Source organism: Carassius carassius, chromosome 21, assembly GCF_963082965.1.
Source record: "Carassius carassius chromosome 21, fCarCar2.1, whole genome shotgun sequence".
Taxonomy (NCBI): domain Eukaryota; kingdom Metazoa; phylum Chordata; class Actinopteri; order Cypriniformes; family Cyprinidae; genus Carassius; species Carassius carassius.
This window is the reverse complement of record NC_081775.1, coordinates 30,813,658-30,833,657: the sequence shown is the minus strand read 5'-3', so window position 1 is coordinate 30,833,657 and position 20,000 is coordinate 30,813,658. Positions and strand designations below refer to the sequence as shown.

At 36.4% G+C, this 20,000-nt stretch overlaps 1 protein-coding gene across 2 annotated transcripts in view; it reads right to left on the bottom strand.

Moving 5' to 3' along the window:
- Positions 1–19,443, bottom strand: part of si:dkey-178e17.1 (tricarboxylate transport protein B, mitochondrial) — a 24,322-nt gene extending 4,879 nt beyond the window's left edge. For both annotated transcript variants that reach the window (XM_059504303.1, XM_059504302.1), the window contains exons 1-5: positions 19,289–19,443; positions 10,581–10,688; positions 7,333–7,432; positions 2,500–2,638; positions 2,332–2,416 (exon numbers count right to left, since the gene is read on the bottom strand). In XM_059504303.1, the coding sequence (XP_059360286.1) occupies positions 2,332–2,416; positions 2,500–2,638; positions 7,333–7,432; positions 10,581–10,688; positions 19,289–19,337 (481 nt within the window). In that variant the 5' untranslated portion in view covers positions 19,338–19,443. The remainder of the gene's footprint in view (positions 1–2,331; positions 2,417–2,499; positions 2,639–7,332; positions 7,433–10,580; positions 10,689–19,288) is intronic.
- Positions 19,444–20,000: the final 557 nt, after the last annotated feature.

The window sequence follows — 20,000 nt, the reverse complement described above, 5'->3', positions numbered from 1 at the left end:
ATATATTTTTTTTTTTTTTGAGAAAACCATACTGGAATGATAGACTATGCCAAAATAATCCAAAACTTAAATACAACATACTATCATTTTTAAAGCAATTGCATGCTAGAAGACTTTTTTTTCATTTGACTTATTTTCTAGCTCCTAATATAAAATTAAAGCCTGAAATGGTCCTGGCAAAATACAAGTAAAAATAAATAAAAGATGTTGACTTAAATTTAATGCATAATATTCAGACTGTCATTATCATGATGAGTATAAAGCATTGACAGAAAGACTGAAGTAAAGAGCAGGAAATAAAATAAAATAAAAAGGATGCAAATAATAAAACGATGAAATGATTCGCGAACCCGCTCTGAAGTCGCGATCTGACTCAAATGACTCAAATGATTCGCGAACCCGCTCTGAAGTGGCGATCTGACTCAAAAGACTCAAATGATTCGCGAACCCGCTCTGTAGTCCCGATCTGACTCAAATGACTCAAATGATTCGCGAACCCGCTCTGTAGTCCAGCTCTGACTCAAATGACTCAAATGATTCGCGAACCCGCTCTGAAGTCGCAATCTGACTCAAATGATTCCCGTACCCGCTCTGTAGTCCCGATCTGACTCAAATGACTCAAATGATTCGCGAACCCGCTCTGTAGTCCCGATCTGACTCAAATGACTCAAATGATTCGCGAACCCGCTCTGAAGTCCCGATCTGACTCAAATGATTTGCGAACCCGCTCTGAAGTCGCGATCTGACTCAAATGATTCGCGAACCCGCTCTGAAGTCCCGATCTGACTCAAATGACTCAAATGATTCGCGAACCCGCTCTGAAGTTGCGATCTGATTCAAATGACTCAAATGATTCGCGAACCCGCTCTGAAGTTGCGATCTGACTCAAATGATTCGCGAACCCGCTCTGAAGTCGCGATCTGACTCAAATGATTCGCGAACCCCTTCTGACTCAAATGATTCACGAACCCGCTCTGAAGTCCCGATCTGACTCAAATGATTCGCGGGCCCGCTCTGAAGTCGCGATCTGATTCAAATGATTCGCGGACCCGCTCTGAAGTTGCGATCTGACTCAAATGAATCGCGAACCCGCTCTGAAGTCGCGATCTGACTCAAATGATTCGCGAACCCGCTCTGAAGTTGCGATCTGACTCAAATGATTCGCGAACCCGCTCTGAAGTCGCAATCTGACTCAAATGATTCGCGAACCCCTTCTGACTCAAATGATTCGCGAACCCGCTCTGAAGTCCCGATCTGACTCAAATGATTCGCGGGCCCGCTCTGAAGTCGCGATCTGACTCAAATGATTCGCGGACCCGCTCTGAAGTTGCGATCTGACTCAAATGAATCGCGAACCCGCTCTGAAGTCGCGATCTGACTCAAATGATTCGCCAACCCGCTCTGAAGTCGCGATCTGACTCCAATGACTCAAATGATTCGCGGGCCCGCTCTGAAGTCGCGATCTGACTCAAATGATTCGCGGACCCGCTCTGAAGTTGCGATCTGACTCAAATGAATCGCGAACCCGCTCTGAAGTCGCGATCTGACTCAAATGATTCGCGAACCCGCTCTGAAGTTGCGATCTGACTCAAATGATTCGCGAACCCGCTCTGAAGTCGCAATCTGACTCAAATGATTCGCAAACCCCTTCTGACTCAAATGATTCGCGAACCCGCTCTGAAGTCCCGATCTGACTCAAATGATTCGCGGGCCCGCTCTGAAGTCGCGATCTGACTCAAATGATTCGCGGACCCGCTCTGAAGTTGCGATCTGACTCAAATGAATCGCGAACCCGCTCTGAAGTCGTGATCTGACTCAAATGACTCAAATGATTCGCCAACCTGCTCTGAAGTCGCGATCTGACTCAAATGATTCGCGAACCCGCTCTGAAGTCCCGATCTGACTCAAATGACTCAAATGATTCGGCCCGCTCTGAAGTCCCGATCTTGACTCAAATGACTCGAGGGCTCGTGATGTGTGATTAATACAAACAGTGTTCTGATGCTGCTGTAATATAGTTGGTTCACAAACTCAAAAGTGTGCAATTATTGTCTGTTAAACATACTTAAAAAAAGCCTCTGATCATGAATTATATTGACTACCATAATTCATAAATTAAGACATGAAACTGCCAAGGTCTATCATAAATGTGAAAATGCTTGGGTGTTGGGGGATGCTATTATATCCACACCAATGTCAAAAGCAAACCTACACCGTTGGGTGGTGTCTCAACTATCTATTCAACATTCAGCAGGACAGACCTTGCAATCAGGACACTGAGTTTTTCCCACAACTATAATCTATAAACAGTCAAAACAACAGGTTCTTCACCTTGAGTTCTGACGATCTCTCGCACTCCGTGGAAAAAGCCTCTGTATTTGGGATTAGCCGAGGTTTGATCATGGATGAATTTGACCTGGGAACACAAGAGATGAAGCTCACACCGTAAAACTGCAGCAGAAATAAAAGCCAATGCTAATGAATGAGTTTCAAGCTCACCTTTATGGTCTCCATGGGACAGACAATCAGGACGGCCTCCATCACGCCGGCACCCAAACCACAGATTAACCCTCGAGTGCTGTCCAGCTTCCCAGCCTCGTCCCTCATCTGGTTACTGAGTATCTCAAACACACCGAACCTGCAGACGGACACATGCAGAGACCTTACATTGAAGCATGATCGGTCTAACTGCATCATCATCATCCTCATCATACACCACTGTGTTTTAAATGAAGCAAAGACTGAGGTGAAGTAAGCAAACATTAGAGAATAAAGCATTGCTGCAGGGCTGGAAACCTCAGCGCTCTCCGAAAAACCAGTTAACACTTCAGAAAAGTAGCACACAATATGAATCACTCATTTCTTTGCACCCCAATAATTCACATACAATCGTTTGTTTCTGAGGAAAGCAAATCAGAATTAATGGTAAACGATGCAAGTCAAACAAATATATGTAATAAATACAAACAACTGATTAATTAATTAAAAAATAATAGATAAAGTAATTGTTTGCTATATCACTTCTTTTATTTGGGATATTTGATGCTGCAAAAATAAAATAAAGATAAGATCAAATCGAATCAAATACTAATGCAATGTTTGCTATATCACTTCTTTGATTTGGCTTAATAGAACAAAATAAAATAAAATAAAAAAACAAAAGAGACTTACTTTTACAGCATAATATTTAGACCATAATGCAATATCTATATATAGCAGAAATAAGAAGAATAGTACACTAGTACGCTGTTTTGAGTTCAGCCACTGGCTCTGTATATTACATATTAACACACAGGAAACACAGACTTTATTCACGCAGACACATGATCAGCCTCTAGTCTCAGTCCCCAGAATCAGATCTGAGGCTTATTTTAAAGCGTTTCCTCGTGAATGGAGCCGCGTCAGCAGTGAAGCATCAGCGCCGGTGGGAAGGCCACAGGTGTCCATTAGCAGCAGGAAGAAGACCTGTGTTTTATTACCTGCTCCACGTTTATTTCTGTAACTCAAGACAGATACGACCGCAGGACGTCCAGCACTATTATAACACTGAAGTGAACAGAAGAGCTAAATACAAACTGTCTGTCATTCTACCTGAACCTCGACTCTTAACGTCTCCGCCAGCATCATTCATCTTTCCTGACTCTCTCTCTCTCTCTCTCTCTCCATCAAATTCAATTTTAAAATCATCCATCCAGCTCTATTCATGTTGCTTTTTCAGCATGACAGGATGAAACTCACACTAACCAAGACAGACTGGCTGTTTACAAAGAAATACTTACCAGCTGCTTAACATATGGTATATTGCATACTATTTTAAAATAAATTGTGAAACAGTATGCATTAATAAAAACAATAGTATGCTAGAGCAATGGCTGCTTGCATACTGCTTACTAAGTGTGCACCAAACTAAAACCAAACAAACATCTCTGTTACTTGAAATAAATTACAGAAAATATAAAAATGAAAACTCATTCAAAATACTAATGAAAACTATAACAAAAATGTTTAAAGAAATTATAATAAAAAATGAAAATGAGGACTAAAATGAAAATATAAAATAAAAACTAATTCAAAATATGTATTAAAAACTATAATAGTATATTAATAAACTAAACCAAGATGAATAAAATTTTTATAAATATATTAAAACTGATAAAAATAATAATAAAAATGACAAAACACAAGAAAATTACTCAAATGAACTAAAATAGAAATAGAGACTCATTCAAAATATTAATAAAAACTAGACCAGTATATTAATGGACTAAAACAAAAATCATATAGTAGATATATATTTAAAAAGAAATTGAATTTTTCAATTTAAAACAAAATCATTAAAACTAACTGAAATTAAAATATAAAAAAGTTTTAGAATTAAATAAGTAATAAATGATATCAATACGAATTAAAACAGTTTATTAACTTGAAATAAAGCATCTGCTAACTGAGATCAAATAAAATATATAATAAAATACTTTAGCTAATTGTCAAAGCAACTTTCTCGTTCTTTAATGTGGTTTAACTAGCACAAAAATAACTAATTTAATAACATTTAATATTAAAACTACTGTATATAGACATATTCACAAAAAAAGTTAGTTTTGAGTATTTTTTAATGCTTGCAGACCCTCTGTGAATCTATGAGAGCCGCAGCGGTTTCTGTCTCTGATGGACGTCTGGAAAACACAGCTGCATTCAAATAAGACACTGCTCGTAAATGTAATCTGGGCTCGGATCCAGCCATCTATTAGCAGGACAAACACAAGGTCACTCGCACAAACCAGTGCCATCAGCTAATGAACAGAGGAAGAGGAATGATGAAGAAACAGACTAAGACACACACTTAAAGAGACACACACTGCTAAACCAAAACTGATGCCATTCGATGAATTAGATTCAGAATAACTAGAATTGTCTGGACACGTTTCACTTCATCTTTTTAATGCATGCAATCTTATTCCTATTTTCTCTCCATGTTAAAGAAATCGTTTTCCTAAAAGTGAAAATTCTGTCATCATTTATTCATCATGAAGTCGTTTCAAACCTGTCTGGAAACCTGGAAAACGTTAATGCTGCTCTAGTTTTTAATGCATTTGATTTTTTTTTTTTCTTTAAGTAAATGAAAACGGGAAATATAAAAATAAATACAAAATATAAATATATATATATTTTTTTTTAAACTATATATTATATTAAGTATATTAATAAACTATTATGTTGGTATATTAATTATAAGTATATTACAGTTTTTTTAGATTGCTAAACGACATGTGCAGAGTCACATGTGCAAAACTCTAACTACAGTCCTAGCAGTTCATGTGACCAAACTCTAGTTCGTTTTTCATTGTTTGAACACAGTTTTTAAAACTCTACACACTTATCCCACGACTTTAACCACAACCTGCACAACACTGTGGATTTACAGCACTTTGTTCAAATGCTAACACACTGCTGTCAAAACTGTGAAGCACACATTCAGAACAGAAGAGATTTCAAACACTGCTGACTGCAATTTCAGGATTAGCCCTGAAAATTATTTGTTCGAATTACAGTATGTACTTTTAGTTTCTACCTATTTTTCTCATTACTGTAATTCTGTAAATTACTACAGACTATTGAAGCAAACTGCTAATTTTCATTTACCTTAAAGAATTGTGTTCTAAAAATGTAAATAAATCATGTGAAGGAATGTCACTCTTTTCTTTGAAGAAAATATGACTTTATATGAAGTCACTGAAATTGTTCAAAATGTAAAGATGAAAAGCTTGTATTTTCTGTATTGGTGTTTGATGCTAGTGTTTCTGTGACAGTGTGTGTTATCTCAGTGAGGGTCGTGTGTAGTGTTTGGCTGCTCTGAGTCTGTTTTGAGTCATGTGTTAAGAGTTGTGTTGCTTTGAATGAGTTTTGCAGCTGATGTGAACTGTTTAGCTCAGGTGACTGTAGCTGTGCAGACTGTAGTTAGAGTTTTGCACATGTAGCTCCAGATGTGCTCACTGTCGTTTAGCAATCGAAAAAAACTGTAATAAAAAATATTTCTTATGCATCTTTTATGATTATCTTATATCTTAAAAACTAATTATAAAATATAACTATTATAAAAATGAATAAAAATGACAAAAACAATAAAATTACTAAAACTAACTTAAATGAAAATGAAAAATATAAAATAAGAACTAATTAAAAATATTTATTATTATATTTATGTATATGTATAAACTAATAAAAATGGCAAAACCAACCAGATTCACTAAATTGAAAATGAAACGAAAAATATAAAGATAAAAATTAATTATAATTGTTATAAACTATAACAATATATTAATGAAGTAAAAAACAAATAACTATTAAAAATTATATAGATATTATAAAAAAAGAATAGAAATTAAATTACTAAAACTAACATAATGAAAAATAAAATGGAAAATAAAAGAAAAAAAAGAAAAAAATTATTCAATATATAAATAATAAAAACTATAACCGTATATTAATATACTAAAAACTAATAGCAAAATTACAGATAATTTTTTTATAATAGAAATGACAAAATTAATAATACTATAAGTACAATTTTTTATAAAAAAATATAAAAATAAATTCATAAATTAATAAAAATATCCACACACAGACACACAGAGAGACACAGACACACACACACACACAGACACACACAGAGACAGACACAGACACACACACACACACACACACACACAGACACACAGACACACACACACACACACACACCGACTCACAGACTCACACACAGACACGCACAGACAAACACACACACAGACACACACACACACACACACACAGACACACACAAACTCACACACACACACACAGACACACACAAACACCGACTCACAGACTCACACACAGACACACACAAACACCGACTCACAGACTCACACACAGACACGCACAGACAAACACACACACAGACACACACACACACACACACACACACACACAGACACACACAAACTCACTCACACACACACACACAGACACACACAAACACCGACTCACAGACTCGCACACAGACACACACAAACACCGACTCACAGACTCACACACAGACACACAAACACACACACATACACAGAGAGACACACACACACACATACACAGACACACACATACACAGAGACACACACACACACACGCACACACACACACACACACACACACAGACAAACACACACCGACTCACAGACTCAAGGGAGAAATCAAACCGCTGCTTATTGAGAAAGAGCTGCTCGCTTCAGCATAATAAATGTCATCCGTCTGAAACAGACGTGTATAGAGACTCATCTGTTAGTGTTTCTGTACCTGACGGCAGATTTAGGGATGGATCCATACAGCAGCGAGCTGAGGCCTCGGTATAACCCCTTCACTCCATGATGACGGACCGTCTGAGACACACAGTCCGCTGTGAAGAAAAGATCACAACATCATCTCACGGCCTCCTCTGCTCAGCAAAGCTGCATTTATTTAATCAAAAATACAGTAAAATAGTGAAATATTATTAGAATTTAAAACAGCTGTTTTCTGTGTGAACCTCTGTTAAACTGTAATTTATTTCTGTGATGCGCCGCTGTATTTTCAGCATCATTACTCCAGTAATACAGTTTTTACATCACTTTGTTACTATTTTCAGAACCTTGATGTCATTTTTCAAAACTCTAGACACAAAACTCACAACCAATGATCAAAATGCACATTTTTCGAAACTCTAACCCTTTTCTCAATTGCTTGGATACAATACACATAAAACTTAGATCATTTGTTCATTCAACAAAAATCACCTGTTCAATATGACACAACTTAACATCAAAGTGCTACTATTTCAAAAGGCAATCCACACATTACATTTCAAATGAGTGTCTATTCATTTCCTTACAATGATCTAACTATCAATTGATACAACTGCTCAAAATGATAAGTAACTGTTGCATTACTCTTAGTATGGAAACACACAAACAATCTTCCATGTTTACTGTAAATCATGAACGTTTCAAGATAACGAGATTCATTGTCACCAATTAGTGCAGAGCATGAACCAATTAGACTACAATATCCATGGATGTAGCCTAATATTTTATCATAATGCTTCATCAGACACTGTGTCTATGGCCCCAAATACTGTACCACCTTTTCAGACTATTTACAGTATTGACAGTACTGCACTGTATAGATGCATGCCCTTGTAATTGCTTGTCCCATTCTGCCAGCTCATTACTGATGATTGAGTGCACATTGTGGAATGAGTATATAGTGAAGAGTTGATTGGGATCCAATTGCAAGAGCATAGTGATACGTAACATGGAGCCAGCAGGTGATCCAGGTCACAATGGAGGTCAAGCAGTGGTGAGAGGAAGACGAGGAAGACATGTTGGTCAAAGGAATGGTAGAGGACAGGCACCCCTTCTGAGAGGTGGTCGTGGGCCTCGTTTGAGAGGTGTGGGGGAACGTGGTAGAGGACAAGGCCACGGACCAAGACAGCGGCAGCAACAGCATAGAGTGTCCAATGAAATTCGGGCAATAGTTGTAGACCATGTCATAAATCATGGCATGACAATGACTGAGGCAGCTACAATGATACAACCAAACCTCGGAAGGTCAACCGTGGCCTCAATAATCAGAACGTTCCACAATGAGAACCGGTAAGTTATCAGCATGCACTAAACATTATGCTACTCTCAATTGTCAAATGACTGCATACCAATGTGTATCACAGAATAGGTGATGTTTCAAGATGGCTGTTGTAAAAACATTCCCAAAAATTCTACATTGTACAGTAATCTCTAAATCTCTTTCTAAAATGTACTTTTAGAGGGTGACGGAGCTGGATGCTGATGATGACCATCACAAATTCATATATTTGGATGAGGCAGGTTTTAATCTGGCCAAGATAAGGAGGAGAGGTCGGAATTTCATTGGCCAGCGGGAAACCAGACAAGTACCTGGACAACGTGCGGCTAACATTACCATGTGTGCGGCTATATCAGAAGATGGTGTGGTGGGTTTCAATTTCATGGCTAATTGTTTTTGCTTTGATTCAAATAAACCTATGTTGTAATTGTACAGTACTGTAGTGTTTTGCATCAATATATTACAAACTTTGTTCAATGATTCCACTGTGTCTGTAGTATTCTCTCTACTACTGCAGTACTTTTACAGAGATGTATTTCCTGTACATGTAGTGCCATAATCAAACCTGTATCACCTATTTTGTTTTACAATATTTAATGATTGTACGAACAATGACACAGTGAAACTATCGGTTGCTTGTGTGTGGGTGATCTATAGTTATGTTTCAATGGTATTTCACAGTAAAGTTGTGTTTTGAACCAATGATTGTGCGAGTGCAAGATTTCTTTAAAGATGTGAATGCGTAAGGCAATGTTTTGAACATTAGACAGCCTGTGTTACAAGTGATAACCGTTTTGAGTTTTGTGTCTAGAGTTGTGAAAAATGACATCAAGGTTCTGAAAATAGTAACAAAGTGATTGTAAAAAACTGTAATAATTACTGATTTACTGCTCAAGAAATATTTCTGATTATTATCAATGTTGAACACAGTCGTGCAGCACAATATTTTTGTGGAAACTGATACATTGTATTTTTCAGGATTCTTTGATAAATAGAAAGTAAAAAAAATATATATAAATATAAATATTTAAATATATATAAATATAAATATTTTCTAATACTATAAATGTCTTCACTGATCAAATTGATGCAACCTTGCTGAATAAAAGTATATTTTTAAAATAAAAATCTTACTTATTTTTACTATACACTGTGATGCTTTAAAAACACTTTAATGACAACAGTTTTATTCAATTTAATGGTATTGATATTAATAACACATTTGAATAAATAGGACATTTTAATGGACATAGAGCCATTATATGAAATAAAATAAGCATTAAATAAAAATTTTAAAAACTGAAACTTTTTTTTACATTTTATTTCAGCTAGGCAACATTTCCCATTTTCATTTAGTTTCATTTTGAACTAAAACTAGAACTTTTTTTTTACTTAAAATAAACATTAACTAAAAATAAAATACAATAACAATGGCTCAAATAAAATAAATAAAATCATTTTCACTGACTGTAGTTTTAACTTGAAGGATTAAAATAACTAAAACTAATGAACGAACTGTATAAAAAGTATATACACGTGTTGAAAAAAATAATAAAAATTATATTAAAAAAAAAAGAATAAAATTAAAGTGCAAACATGAAAAAAAAAAAGAAAAACTCAATGATATATCAATAATACTAAAATAACGCTGCGCCGAGCATCATCTGGGTATTAGAGATGTGCAACTAAGAGCAGCTGTTAGTCTGTCTGATGAATCAACAGAAGGCTTGTTAAAACGTACTCTGAGCTTCAGCCAGAAAGAGAGGGTGAGAGAGAGAGAGAGAGAGAGAGAGAGAGATAAGTTTGTTTACTTTAAGAGCGCAGCAGCAGGTTGGAATCAGTTCTGGCCCGGAGAGTTTCACTAATTAACTCCAAAGAGGATGTGAACGTCACGCATGAGAGTGTGTGTGTGTGTGTGTACTCACTGATGCCTCTGTAACGCGGCGGATTGGCTTTCTCGTCTAACTGTAGTTGAGTCTTCACATACTCTGTAGGAAACGTGATGCAGATTTCAATGCCGCCTGCGATTCCACCTGCAGATGACAGATCAGACAAACATGAACACACACACACACACAGTACAGGCAACATTTCGATTCGATTATGTTTCCTTCCTAACCACACGATGCAGTAGATCATGAAATCTAAACTCTGTTCATGATTTGGTTCACCCTAATCATTAAGGCATTTATCGCTCTATGGCTTCTATACATAGGGTTATAAGAACGTGACAAAAATAGCCACGTTTACATGTATTTTATTTCTTCATCACGATTTAAAGATTCGGTGGACCACATGAGATGTTATCTAATCCGATGTGGTGTTTACATGTGCTCGTGCTTCGATTGTGGGACATAAGTGGCTACGATGACATGCAAATTACCAGAGAAGAAAAAAAACCGGGGTTGCATTAATATTTTTAATAGCTGCTCGCACTTGTTTGGAATTAACAGACTACTATTGAACCTCTAGTGTTCATTCGTGTGCTCAGTCATGTGGCCTGCACACGATCACATCCACACTAAGGCCTTCTTATATCGTACCACTGGTGTGGTCGGGGCCATTAAGTATACCCACTTGTTTTGTTGCTTTGCAAAATCTGTAATTTACTATCATGAATCGTTCCCTTTAATGGTGTACCACACAGTTGTGAAACTAGTGATTCTTTGTTGTAATTGGTGCATTATCAGTTCTGTCATCTCACATTTCCCCGCCCATCATCTACTGAGTGCGCGTGTCCGCTGCAGCAAGAGAACTCCGCTCAAATGCCATCGGGAGCACCGGGACATTTCTGGTCCGGTTGAGTGAGAGCTGATCGCCGAAGCGAGGGAATTCTCCCCCACTTTAGGCACCGTTTCTAAATTACACCAAACTGCAAAAAAGTGTGAAGCGGTGCTACACTGCATCCGCCAGCTGCATGCAAGAGCAGAGTCTCCCGCACAGCGCTGCGTTTGCGCAACAATGTAAAGTGATAAACCGCTTCATCCATTCAGATGTGACACAGAATTATTGATACTGTCATGTCGTGTGACACATGAGAACATTAAAGGTTCTGTAGTGTTGCTGGCTGAAAACATCCAGAATAATGTTAATGGCATGAAGAGGAAAACTGGAAAACACCAAGGCATGTCAATTCAGCAAGGGGAAATAACTGTATAGCCTAAGACTTTCTTTAATGCAGCTCTGATATGAATTGTATTATGAAAAAAAAAGGTAAATTTAAAAGGTACAATACATGATTATCACCAAGTTTTGTTAAAACATGAATCACGAGGGGGCAGCTTATGAATGCAGATAGTGCTTGCAATGAACTATCTTACAACATTTACAAATGGGTTTATGAATCTGTAATAATTCACACAATGACAGGCAAATTTCTGTCAAGTGTTTTTGAGCTATTCACTATCATAGGCTGCATCCGAAACTGAAAAATGCTGAAAAAAGGTAGGAAGGCATCAAGGCACGTCCGAAATCAATGTCAGCTTAATTTCCTGTCTCCTGAGATGACTTCATCTGGCCGGTTTTTTGAAGGCAGCATAGATGTATCCTTCGTTGCCTTTGATATCCCACAATCCCGTGCGTTCCATTCTGTGACAGTTAAGCCAAGAAAATAAAGATGGCGTCTGAAAGTTGCGGTCGGTGGTCAGTGTGTGTGTAAATGTATGTTTCTGAACGTTTTCCACTTATGTAATTTCTAGCGAGAAACTAATATTGCAGTAATGAAATATCCACTTAGTTATAACCAAAGCTCTCTATATTTTGCTGTAGATCATTAAACCATTACTCCGCCTCAGAAGCCTGTCCGAAATCCGTTTCATGAGGTGCCTTCGGCCAAAAACGCTGCCTGCAAAGTCATTGACTGATTAGACAGCAAGCCAGCAAGTGGAAATGTATCATCTTTGTCCACTATTTCCCAGTCTCTACTGTAATGTCAGTGTCTACTAATCACTGAATGCACAGCGTTGCCGACATCACGTTCCCATTCTGATGACCGACTATTGATGTGATTACATGGGTACAAGTAATCAGTTTAACATATTTACATGGCAGGATATTAACTTAGTTCGGTTATAGAAGGTTATCCTACCTCTCAACAGATTACCATTTCGGTTTAGGCATTTTTATTCTGACGGAGGTGTTTCTTTGGAGCATTTTCATCGATACTGGATGCCATTCTAAGTTTCTGAAGGGTGCATGCTTCCCCTGCTGGACTACCAGCCTCCATTATGCAACCTACAGCATTAATGCATATTACATGTTCCTCATGCAAGGGGTTGTATGTATCACACATTTGCTTAAAGGGGGACTACAATGGTGTTTCATGGATTCAGAGTTGTTCAGTGTTAAAGAGATGGATTTTCATGCTAAACATGGCCAATTCGGATGAGTGGAGAAATCTTATTTCTGGGTGGTACAAGTTTCGCAAGTTTCGCGGTGGTACATAAACACGCTTCATCAGGAAATCGTTGGCAGCGCTGCATAGGATTTGTTTGAGAATGTCTCCAAATAAGTGTGTTTTGGATGTGAGGGGAAAGTTTACCATGTTCAGCTTCTCAAAGAACCTAGTGTTACATGGACCGTGGATGCAGTTGCTTTTCTGGGGCAGCAATGGAGTGTAGCAAGAGTTGTTCTCATCATTTCAGTGATGAATGTTTTATAAACAAGACCAGGTTGACGCTGGATTTGCACATCGTTTGCTATTAAAACATGGTAGAAGACCCCAGTCAGGTAAGTACAACTGCATCAGATTTCTGTCTTTTGTTGGAAATCAGCACATAAGTGAATATATGTTATGGAAACAACACAAATCAGTATTATAGCTCCGTCCACAGCATGCCTCCAGGAGCTTGGTTTTTCCAGAGAGAATCAGAAGCTGTACCTATTTTAGTTTTGCAGATATGACCAGGCTGGGGACTTTTGGAGATGGGGATTCGTACTGCTCTGGATTGGCATGAGATTTAAGCATTTTAAGAAACATGCTTGTTGCACATCCTCAGTTGCTTAACTTGGGGTGACGCTTCCCCCTTTGTGATTTTTACAGCATGGTAGATACATAAAATTGGATAATACTGCCATCATATCAGAGTGCTGCTGCTAGGGACGTATGCTACCCCCTTTACAATCACAGTTGCATAAGCATTTTAAGAACATACTTGTTGCACATCCTCTATTGCTTAACTTTGGGTGACGCCCCCCCCCAACCTTAATTTTTCAGCATGTTAGACTTAAATTGAGTGATATACAAACTGCCATCATATTAGGCTACTGCTGCTGCTAGGGGTGCATGCTTCCCCCATAAAGTTCTCTCAAATATTTTGCATAAGCAGCTAAGCAACATGCTTGTTGTATGCTTCTCTCCGAGTTTGGGTGATGCTTCCCCCATAAATATAGTATCAAACAACATTTCTCATTGCTGGCCATTCAAATTGCATCAGTTGTGTTGGGGAGTTTTGGCATATGGTTGTTTTGGGGGTTTGTCTTGCTGCTCTCCCTGCTCTGTCCAAGCATGGCTGCATGGACAGGCGTGTGGAGTGTTGCCCAGACCATAACCATACCGCCAACACTAACTGTATGCAATTATAATTGTCATAAATATACTTGACGGAAGTGGTCCTGATTGAAATGAGGTTAAAGGAATAGTTCACCTGAAAATTACCATTTGCTGAAAATGTGCTCGTCCTCGGGTCATCCAAGATCAGGATGAGTTTGTTTCTTAATCAGATTTGGAGAAATGTAGCACTGCATCAGTGTCTCATCAGTGGATGCTCTGCAGTGAATGGGTGCCGTCAGAATGAGAGTCCAAACAGCTGATAAAAACATCACAATAATCCACAGCACTCCAGTCCATCAGTTAATGTGATGTTTTTATCAGCTGTTTGGACTCTCATTCTGACGGCACCCATTCACTGCAGAGCATGAGGCACTGATGCAGCATGCTAAATTTCTCCTAACCTGATGAAGAAACAAACTCTACATAATTTTTTAATGAACTATTCCTTTAACAAAGTTTAACAAATGTTATTTAATGTTAGTTTATGCATTAACTAACTATGACTAATGCAACCTTGTTATACATTTTTACTAATATTTTTTTTCTAACACACTGAGACCTGTTTGAAAATGTTTTAAAATCTCTCTCTCTCTCTCTCTCTCTCTCTCTCTCTCTCTCTCTCTCTCTCTCACACACACACACACACACACAGCATCTAATCAATAACCCCATGAGCTACTGCTGGATGTTTTACCCAGAAGCATCATAAATCAAGCTAAAGGCCTCTACAAGCTCTCTGACGCACTCACGTCTGCGTGTGGAAACAGAAACAGAGCGATGGAAGGAAATGACACATCTGAGGCCTGCCAGTGAAACACGACTGTTGTACACAGTGTGTGTGTTTCTGTAAGAACCTGCTGCAGTGAAATATCAGTCAAAACACACACACACTCACACACACCTTAATAACCAAACACACCACATCAATAAAACACAAGCTCTCAGCATTTACACAAGCCCTACAATCTACAATACCTCTCCAAATCTCCTGACATGTTTGGTTAAAAATGTTAGGTTGCACTAAAGTTTCATCATATAGTCATTCACGTGTCAATACACGACCTGTACTTTCAGGTGCTCGGAAGAAAGTCCATGCTGCTCTTTGCAATACAATGAAAGTGAATTAGGAAGGATGCAGATGAGGACAAAAAAATAAAAAGCAGAGGAAATACCTTAAAAATAGGCCATGAGACTTATGCACTAAGTTATAGTTATATGATGGTTTATCCACAAATATATGGACTAGTTTATTTTTTTTTATGTAAAAATGTATGATTTCATTATATGGAGAAGAGGATATTCTGAATATTCTTCTAAACATCGAAATACACTACCACAATTTCATTCATGATACCATTACAGTCAGTATTCGTTATTTTCTGGATGGACTTTTATGCTCACCAAGGCTTTATTTATTTTACTAAAAATCCAGCAAAAATAGAAATATTGTGAAATATTATTAAACTTTCAAGTAACTGTTTTCTATGTGGATATCTGTTAAAGTGTAATTTATTTCTGTGATGCTCCGCTGTATTTTCAGCATCATTCCTCCAGTCTTCAGTGTCACATGATCTTCAGAAATCATTCTGATGTGATGATTTGCCGCTCAAGAAACATTTCTGATTATTATATGCCCGATATTTTTATGGGTTTTTTTTCTTGGGGGGGGGGGGGGGGGCTGATAGATTAAAATTTTCAGTATTCTTTGATGAATAGAAAGCTCAAAAGAACAGCATTTTGTTTTAAATAGGAATCTTTTGTGACATTATAAATATTTTTGCTGCTACTTTTAATCAATTGATCAGCATCCATGATGAATAAAAATATTAACTTATTTTGTAAAAAAATCTGACCCCAAACTTTTGCATCCACAGAAGAAATAAAGTGACAGAACGTTCACTTTTAATAATTATTACTGTAAGTCTCTGTTTTAATGAGATGTGCTGATTCCCGCCGGAGGAATGTGTTTCTGGCGTTACATTAAAGGCAGACGACAGATGAATAATTCATTTCATGTTTCTCGGGGAAGCAAACAACGACATCACGGCTCTATTAATACGTGATGTTTGATCTACTCGAGACCCTCAGGTGAGAGGAAGACCAAATCAGCAGGACAGACAGAAAAACAGAGACAGACAGAAGAAGAAGTGATTGTGAATGATGTGGTGATGAACCCTCGGCCTCAGCGAGGAAACAAGCACTCGCTGAGCTTAACTGCAGCCTCCCGGCGACACACACACACACACACACACACTTACACAGGGCTTGAGTGATGAAGAAAACACAATAGCAGCGATCTGACGGCTCTCCATTAGACCGAAGCGCCCGCAGGCCACGACCCATCACTGTAACACGACCGCATCAAATATCTGAACTATATATCTCAATATATTTGAGCTCAATATACAGCAGGGTTCAAACGATTTAAAAAATACTGCAAATATAAAACAGAACCAATTCAAGTGTGATTCAAGTTACTATAAATGATATATACTACTACAGTTATTTTTATGCTTTAATTTAATTTATGCTTTACATAATTTATGCTTACAGCTTTAATTTTAGTTATTTTTTGTTATTATTAAATTCTTTTGATTTATCCCTATATAGTTTTATTTAATTTTTTTATTCATTAGTTTTAGTCGTTTCAAGTTGAAGGAAAATTAGAAATGTTGAAAAAAAAAAATATTTATATATTTTATTTATAATTGTTTTCAATGTATATTATTATTTCATCATATATAAATATTTATAAATATTATATATTATTTATATTACATATTTTCTTTCAGTTTACTTAAAAAATAAAAAATAAACCATGCAAATGAAGTGTTTAATCACGGTTTGATTCGATTGACAGTTTGAACTGACTCACTGGAATGAATCAAAGGTTGCTGAATAAACAAAACGTTTCAGTGTCATATATTTATAATATTTATCCTGATGCAATGTGCAAAGTGCATTAATGTGAATATGACAAAGTGGAAGAAGAAGAGCAAGTGATTGTTCCTCCAGATAAAAGTGTCTACTAAATGCATGAATGTAAAGTGAATTTCTGTGCTAATCAACAGCATGTGACGGAGTTTTACTTACATCACACGGTCCTGAACGTTCCCTTATAAAGCGCCATGACAGGAGATGCCACATGTGAACTCGTCCTCCTGTCAGACGGCTGTAATCTCACTACACATGTGACTGTGGAAAACTGCTCTGGAATGCCGTGTGTGTAGCGTGTGAAATATTTCCAGGTCACGGATGGGTTTGTGTGACAGTAAACCAGAGCCGCTCAACAATACAAGGCAATACAGAGTCCAGCACACAACACACAACACACGAGAGAACAACACAAACACTCCATACAGAACTAAACTCACCAGAACTTCCAGAACCATCCCAAACAAAAGAGCTTTTGATCTCAGTGTGAATGAGAAGTACAAATGATTATATATATATATATATACAAATGCATCATACAAACAGAGAAAGAAGTTTTCGCCAGTTTTAACAGTTTGAAATAACTTCCACACACACACACACACATATATATATATATATGTGTGTGTGTGTGTGTGTGTGTTTGTGTTTATGTACAAATAATCATTTAATAAATGTTGAAATATAAATAAATTGTTAAATACATAATTTATTCATTTAATATATAAATGAATACATAGGTAAATAAATATTTAAATATAAATAAATAAATGGTTGAACAGATGGATGAATGTTTAAATATGTATTTAACAATTTATTGATATATTTCAACATTTATTTAATGATTTAATTTAAAATAATTTGGACCTTCATTTTATATATATATATATATATATAGGCTTTATGTGTCTGCGTGTGTGGGAGTTAGATATATGGGTATAAATAAAAAATAGAAATAAAAAATAGAATTTTATATATATATATATATATATATATATATAACATAAATATATACATTTAAAAATATTACAATTATTGTTAATATTCCTATTTATCTTATTTATTTATTTTTTATTATTCTTTCATATATTAACTTTTTCTTTTTTAAATATAAATATAAATTCATTGTTTTCTTGTTCAAGATATTACATATATTTATTTTTAATGTGTTTTATATATATATATATATATATATATATATATATATATATATATATATATATACATACACATACACACACACAAACAGACATTGTATTTTTCTCATGTTATGACAATAGCAATTACTGAGCAAAATAAAGGCAAAATACAGGTTTGCACTGTGCTCAGCTCCAGCACCAGCCTGTCATCTTCTCCTGTAAATGAGACGTGGCGTTTCCATCTGAAGACTGGTTTGTGTAATTACAGACGGGTGGAGCAGCACAAGCTTATAGAGAGGAAATATCACAGCCATTAAAACCTGTCATTCAGTTTCAGATGAACAGTTTCCAGATGGAAGTTAGTTCACCAGTTACCCAGAGAACAGCGCTCACACAGACAGGTAAGAGACCAAACCTGCTGTATATCTCCTCTCCATCTACTCTAAGAGCATCATTAATGTGCAAACAATAAGGCCTTGAGCTGCTTATTGCTTTCATAAAATACTCTGATAAAAGACACAGATGTGCAATAAATAGTAAGACCTACATTTATAAATATGGTTAATAGTTCTGAAGAATAAACAAAGTAATATGGTTCATTAGGCTATTGTTTATCTTATTTATTTTTGACAACTTTGAGCATTGCTCATAAAATCAGATGTTTCTGTTTTTTATATATAATGTATATACTATACATACATTTTAGCTGTGAACACCCCAGGTAATGATGAAATATACCTGATACTGATAAATCATTAGATTATTTAGTAATTAACTAGTTATTATCTAATGATCTAGTGAATGTAAAAAGCTGAACAAGAAACCAGGAGTTTTCTGAATATAATAAATCGCACATATTTCAAGTCAAATTGTCGGTGTTTTCTCTCCTTTCTGAAGCTTCCTTCGCGAGCAATAGACATTCAGAGTTCAGAAATGATTCAAATTCACCTCAGATGTTCTTCTCTGTGAGTTTTTGGTGTTTGTGTGTTAGTTATGAGTATAAACTGACCTGCCAGGATGGCTTTTCCAGGATGAGTGAGTGTGGCTTTGCTCTTCATCTTCAGTCTGATCCTCACAGCGCTGTTTCATCTGATCTGAGAGCAGCGCGCGATCCGCCGATCATGGGCTGATGACGTGCGAGTGCGCTCAGCCAATCATCAGTCAGACCGACACACAAGGGCGTGGCTCACATCTCTCTCTCGCGCTCTCTCTCTCTCTCTCACTCTCGGCGTCACGCCCTCCAGAAACCAAACTCGATTTAAATGTCAATCTTCACTCTAAAACACCAACTGACCGAAAAACAGCTGGAGATTTAAGTTTAATAAATAAGTTACTAAATAAATTAACCAGCAGAACGGAGACTCAACCTGCAAAACGTTAACAAAATAAATGAATCAATATTTAAACAGGAAAACATATAAATATGGGAATAAATAAATATAAAGTATTAATAAATAAAACAATAAATGAAATAACACAAATATTTCAAAAGAATAAAAATAAAGTTAAGAACAAATACAGAAAATAATAACGCAAATATACAAAAATCAATTTAAGGCCTACATTTAATAAAATGTGTTTTATTGAGTCATTTCTAACTTTATTTTCTTCTTACACTTCTTATATTTATTAATTAATTCATTTATTTTCAATTAAATAATTTTTTTTTAATTTATTGTTTTTTAAATGTAATTCATTTTTGCAGGTTTGGACCTCCATGC